The 7,083-nt window shown below is 33.5% G+C and overlaps 1 protein-coding gene across 1 annotated transcript; it reads left to right on the plus strand.

The window, feature by feature from the left end:
* The first annotated feature begins 870 nt into the window (after positions 1-870).
* Positions 871-6,811, plus strand: LOC122410656 (uncharacterized). The gene is made up of 5 exons (XM_043418981.1): positions 871-885; positions 1,288-1,474; positions 3,190-3,411; positions 4,716-5,003; positions 6,132-6,811. The coding sequence occupies exons 2-5, from the start codon at positions 1,292-1,294 to the stop codon at positions 6,369-6,371; spliced, it is 933 nt and encodes a 310-aa protein (XP_043274916.1). The 5' UTR covers positions 871-885; positions 1,288-1,291; the 3' UTR covers positions 6,372-6,811.
* The last annotated feature ends 272 nt before the right edge of the window (positions 6,812-7,083 follow it).

Below are 7,083 nucleotides of genomic sequence, written 5' to 3' on the forward strand. Positions count from 1 at the left end.
ATTTCATGGCCACTTAGAAATTAGAGCGAGTAGAAACATCAAATTTAAAAATTGTTGTACATGTTCTTTCAATAAGATACAGTTCTACCAGTAAATTTCATAAAAATGAAAATTTCAGATGACCTGTAACACAACGATTTCACTTAAAACTACTGAAAATACTGGAATAATGGAATTCTTTTCATCACTCTTGCTATGCCACTCGAAATTTTATATCAATCTACACGAAACATTTAGTCAAGAGTGTTGATTAAAGTTGATATTTAAGAAGTTTCCTCATCGAAATTATCAGTCTACCGAACATTCTTTTTTTGATCCGTAACACTCAGTCAGTATAAACAGATCATACATACGAATAACACAGCGGAACATAGGAAAAACATACAAATAACAGGAAAAAATATTTTGACATGCATTCCTTTCTGTCCCTCACGAAACTAGTTCCTTACGACATCATTTTTTCACTGTCTGATTGAAAAGGTGACAATATTGAGCAACAAAATGACACAGATAACATCAGACGAAGGTCTTCTATGTCGTAGTTAAAAATGAAAAAATCGTTCGGTAAGTTGAGACGACTGTACGCATCTTCTACGTGTGAAGCCTATTGAAAAAAAACCTTAGAAAATGCCATAATATCATGGTTTCTGAAAAATGAGGTTCTACCAATATAACCGACAAGGTTGTCGGTTACCATATTCCGAGCAGTCTAATAGTTCCGAAATTATGACGAACTAAGAAAAATGTAAACCCATTTAAAGGTTAGCCGCAATTCTGAACAATCACTACTTATTCCACCAAAAAGATTGTTAAAATTTTTTTAAAAAGATTTTCAGAATTGATGCTGCGTTCTCAGGAAAGTGCTCAAAATTGTGAAGTTCAACGGTGAATAAATCTGTTGAAATATGATATGCTTGAAATTAGTAGCTGCACCAAAAACTTTTTTTTCTATCATTTTTTCCAACTTCGAGATCTGCTTAGAATACACTATATTATAATATTATGCAAAATTAGAAAAAAATGTCCGCTCCACATTTAACATATTGGGAATGGAAAATTTTACAGTTTTACGTGCGTTCTCAACGATAAAGAGGCAAAATTTCACAAAAATAGCAATTATTGAGGTTTCATTTATATAACTTGAAATGAAACATAAAACTGTGACGACGAAAACAAAGAAAGACTGTTTTCAATGGAGCTTCTTCATTTTCTAACGACGCAACACCCAAATAGGTCGAATAAACAGGTTTCATCGGTTTCGTCTAAAAGAATTTTTTTTTTCGATAGACACATGGCGATAAAACTTCGATTAATTTACACAAGTGCATTGATGTTTGTTAAAACCTTCATCTATCTGCCGGGACACCGAGTCACGAGTTGCAAGTCGTATAAATACAGGGAATTCGTCAATCTTGATCACAACCGATCCAAAATGTTGAAAGGTCACATATTTGGTATAGTGCTCATCGCCCTGGTGAGTAATTTCATTCTATTTAATAAGCGATTTACTTTTAAACAAATAAGAGTATTTATAAGTGAAATAGGAATATATTTGTACTTGTAAATTTTGCACCGCTATCTTACGAGATATGTTTGAGGAATATTCATCTAAACATACAATTAAATTCAGCCGGCGGTTAGAGTATTTGAAGATATCTCTACTTCATATTGGTTATTCGATTTATTGCGTAAATAGATATTGAAGAAAGTTCCAATATTAAATTCGTAATACGAGTTTTTAATTTTCAATTGTTCGAAAAATTTTACTGAATCAGATGTTGCTTATTTCGTTTAAATTGGAGAAAATAAAATAAACGCATTCAGCTATTTGATTGTTCCGCAATAAAAAATCTCCATAGTAATCTGGTAACGCTGTGAATTTGTGACATTCGTTAAATAACTTGTGTTAAGCTATGCCCAACGGAAATATTGCCGAAGGCATCAAATTTACAATTATGGATTTAGCAGCTATGGCGACGACCAGCTCAATTAAATAATTTCTCAAAACACTGTCTTATGAGTCAATAATGATAATGTTTCATTAAGCATACGCAACGATTTATATTTCGTATAATATGGGATCATCGCTTTGTAGTTTTAAAAGATTGAAAAAAAACATGGATATACGGTCAGGATACCACAGGCCCAATAAAAATTCGTTTAAAAATTATAATCTGTCCACGTTGATGTATAACTCAGTTTTTTCGGTAGGTCACCCGGGATTCGAATTTTTATTTTCACTTCAATGAATGTCCATCGTAGCAAAAAGTCTCATTTAAGAAAACTCATTTAAATTAGTCAGACTGAAATCGATAATGTCATTTCTATGTATATTAGCAACGGTTATCTAAGATCATAAATAAAATGTTGTACTTCGCTCGAGTATCTCTATAATTATAGATACTTAAAGGGGGAAGGCCCTCCAGACAAAAGGTTTTTCAATAATTTTTTACAAAAAACTTACAGTACTTATTAGGTTGAATGAAATTGTTTATTGACATTGATGTTCAAGTGCATACAACGACGTTTTTTTATGAGAAAAAAAAACGAAATGGCAGCGCGACAGTTGCTCGAACTTGGCTTCTTTCATTTGCGCTGTAGAATGCCCAGCCTCTTGTATAGTCAACTGAAATCAACCAAACAAAAGTTTTTCATTCAAATAAGTTATTTCGCCATGTATCAACCTATTTTTAACTATTAAAAAAAATGAAAATTTAAATACGAAAAAAAAAAACACTTTTGTTTAAATAAAAAATGTTGAAAACAATATATTTAATAATAATTAATACAATCTTTTAATCCAAAGGCCAATACGTTAAAGAATATCTGTGCAAAATTTTAATTAGATAGCTCAATTACTTTTCAAGTCATATTCGATAATGCGAAAAAAAAAAACATGTTTTGAAAAAAAAAGTAATTAAAAAAAAAGTGATTGCTTTACAAGATCAATTCGTTTCGATCTTGTAAAACAAAATTAAAAGAAATTTATAGTCACTCAAGATTAATCTGCGATGTCAAATGTTGCAAATGAATTTTTAAAGAGAAAAGAAAATGCAAAAATTGAAAGTTGTCTTTCCCCCTTAGGGGAATAATAAACAAGTCCAAACATTTTTCAAAGACTATTTCATCCCAGTATAACAGCGAATGATTCCATGAATAAAGAGTTATATGTAAATATATAAATTTCAGATTGCCAGTGGGTGCGTACAATCGAACCAGCAACTGAATGAGTTTTTCACGCTGACCCATTTCGAAGACGCCTTCCATCAAATAATTAATAATTTAATATCGAATCTGAATACTACAGAAATGTGGAATCCGATACTTAAAAAAAGGAAGACTGAAGCCAATGCGATAAGTAACATCTGGCAAATGAACAATCAACAAGTACTACTTAACGAGACTAACAAAGTAAGCAATTTTTTTTTGTATACAGTCAGTACCGAATGAACACTCAATAACTGCCACACTTGTAATTGTGCACACATCGCTTTTGAATTCCATATATATTCATCGAATTTCATCGTTCATCAGAATGAAGAAAGAAGTATATTCAAACTGCCGGACTTTTGATGGGCAGACCGTACAGAAAAAAAATATACATTCTTAATGGCAAAGTGGATAAATTTAGGGAATGTTGCAAATTGAAGCCTCGTTTAAAGTTTGATAACACTTGTAAATTTATCTTTGCGATTATCCATTGGAGTCGCGACTTTAAACAGGCAATCGGGTTCATTTATTTGTCAGCACCCGAGAATTGGTTGCTCAGCTTGTTGAAAGATATATTTTTTTATGCATTCACTTTTTTCGTCGCAGTTGTGACGGATTGAGATGGATGACCTCCTGGTTCCCTTGAGTTCGGAATAAAATATATCACGTGAAGAAGCTTCTCCGTTCTCTGACCGGAAATCCCCATAAGATAAATTTCAGAGAAAAATTCGGACAAAATTCAATTCAGTTTTGGATAAATTCCCATGCGATTTTGAACTTTTCACAAACTTCCTTCGGAAACCTATTATTCCAAAGGCACACCGGATTTTTCGAACATTGTCTTTCATGGCAAGCATTTGGCAAGAAAAATCTAACAAATCTCTACGAACCGAAGCATGCGTTCCAAGTTACAAAACAGATCAAAGAAAATTTGTATACTAATATTTCGCAACAGCTGATGATCATAGAGCTGATTTTTTTTTCAATCGACTAGTCAATTATTTCGGGTGAAGATACGCAGCGTCACTTGCCTTTGCTGTTGAAACAACCTCTTCGACATACTAAAAGTATAATTTTATCATTGCACTTGAAATGATGAAAAACTCTGCTTTCGAAGTTTAAAAAATAAAAATATTCCCCTTTTCGGGGCGGTGTTCCCCTTTGCCCCACTCTGCCCTACATCAATCAATCTACAAAGATTTGTAGATACATAATATGCGAAATAGAATTTATGTAACTGCGTTCATCACCCGTGACCCCTGAAATGATTTCGATGATCCTTACACAGGAGCAAAGTTCACAATTCACAATAGATGTTGAGCCGTACAGCATACGATGTAATATTTTTCAAGGAATGTCAATCATTTAATAATAATCCATAAACAAAGCGACTGGACGGTGACGATAGGATTCCGATTTTAGAGAGTGGTCAATGACTCGCTAAAGCTCCAAATTTTACTATATATATCGAGGAATGTAAATAAAATTTCTTTTTTTCCCTACAGGTGACGAACGCGTACGATGAATACGTGAAAATAAATGACCATAAAATATTCAATAAATGCAATGATATAAAGAATAAAATAATCAGCTTAAGCAACACAATTGGAAACGATTTGTATGTTTGCCATGAGTACTATATTCATTTTGTGGAATATTACATCAATCAAATTGAAAATACAGCCGGAAAAAAGGAGAGAGAAACGTTGGATAGATTATATGCCTCTAGCTGTGGTTCGAAAGAAGCAAAAACACCTCAAGCCAAGTTGGATGCTGCAGGGTGCCTTATGGTAGTAAGTACACGAAAACCTCCAATTGTATTTTTTTTTTTTTCCATATTGTCACTTCCACATATGATCCTGATTATTTGGTTTTCTTTTTTTTTCAACAATATCATGTGGAACAATTGGTTTCACTTTTATCAATCTTTCATTGTATCATTATTTTAAATTATTTTGTTCATCAAAGAAAAAAACGATACATAATTTGGGGTTGATGCAACTGTAGAAACGACGGTGGAAAAAGTTATTCTTGCATGCCTTTTAAATATGTGGCGTCAAGACACACTCTGTCGCGTCTCTAAATAAATTGAAGCATCACAACCAATTTACATTGGATATAATGCAGTAGTGTCTTTCCTTCTTGTTTTCATGAGTTTTCATAAAACATTGATTTAACTCGTAGACACCACACTCCCTTTGAAGTCACACACTCACCACACTTGTGCAAATTTGCACTTGGACTTTTAAAAACTTTATATTTCATTCATGAACGTATGGAATTAATCTTACAACGAAACTTTTTAGGGGTAACAATTCCTTAGTAATCGATTAGAATTATTTAAAGAATTGAAAAATAAAGATTTATTATAGAACAATGGCGCAATTAAAGAAAGGAATTTTGAAGTTCTAGACACTTGAAGTTTTCGTGGATGCAAATTTGCACTAGTGTCATATTTACGGGTTAATAACACATATACTAATCCAGTATATCTATTATCTATATCCACCATGAAGTATATGAAAAATTATCTCGAATGCTTCAAAACGAGTTGAGATAGTAAACAAACTTTGGATACTACAGAAAAAAAAATGAAAATCTTTCGATGCGCTCTAGATACAATGCATTTAGCTATGATAAAAATGATAATGAAGATGGTGATGAATAGTATATTACACACCTAGGGCAGGAAAATAAGGAAAGTCTCAGATCACATGTAATTGTCAGCCGAGGCGAAGCCGAGGCTGACAAACATGTGGTCTGAGGCTTTACTTTTTCCTGCCCGAGGTGTGTATACGATTTTTCTGTCCGACGCAGGCAGAATGCGGCAACTTCGGCCCGGAGGACAGAAAAATAATGATAGTGTCCAACATCATAATAAATTAACGGTAAAATAACTCAATTCTTATTTTCCTTTCCAGAAAGTGATAGAATTGTTCAACAGACGCAACACGGACACCGAATTATTCTACTACACTCAGCAATTGTCAGTCTTGAATCAATACGACTATATACATTTGAATGCATGCCCAGGCAATATTAAGTTAGAGTTATATTTAAATGGAATACTTCCGGCCTTGAGCCGTGAACTAAATAATTGTAAGGACACAGCAATGATCGAATGTGACGAAACTGGCGATTACAGCTTGGAAAGTGATTAAATGTCATTACATTACACTCCAGCCTGAAAAATTCATAAAATGTCATGAAAAATTACCAGACTACCTGATTTTTTCAAGATCTCTGCAACGCTCATTGTTATTGTCGATTTTTCGTTTATTTTGTTCAAAATGATTTCAAAAAATTCCCACGGGGTGGCGACAATGTCTGCTGGTTTGTCAATAACCTACTCTTGCCGTATAGAGCGCGCTTATATTACGATCTCGAATAAAAACAAGCAAGCTAAACGTTCTCTTAAGTCTTGCCTTTGCTCATATTATCGTTTCGACTGGTTTCAACAATCTTACATATTCAACATGTGAGCTTAGCCGATTAGCTTAAAATAATCCGTTTCACCAGCCGGCGTGTTTTTATCGTGTGTTTTGCGACATCTTAGCAAGTATTATATTAATCATTTAAATATATAAAAATTTCTAAGTAATAGAAATTATTATCCCCTTATAATCCCCTTTTAAAAAGTTGGTGAGGAACGTCCGAAGTTGGTCACCAACGGGTGACACTATTCTCGTTTTATTCGTACTGTGAATTCGTACAGTTTGACAATTGCGTACTGTCAATTAGACGGTTGCGTATACGCGAGTGGTTATAAGCTCTTCTTGGGCGCCCCAGCTATACGCGCGCTTCAGCGCGCACTGGTATACCCTAGTTTTACCCTCATATAAAAAGTTTTAAATATAACGATATATCTCGAAA

This window comes from Venturia canescens, chromosome 1, assembly GCF_019457755.1.
Source record: "Venturia canescens isolate UGA chromosome 1, ASM1945775v1, whole genome shotgun sequence".
In the NCBI taxonomy this organism is placed as follows: Eukaryota; Metazoa; Arthropoda; class Insecta; order Hymenoptera; family Ichneumonidae; genus Venturia; species Venturia canescens.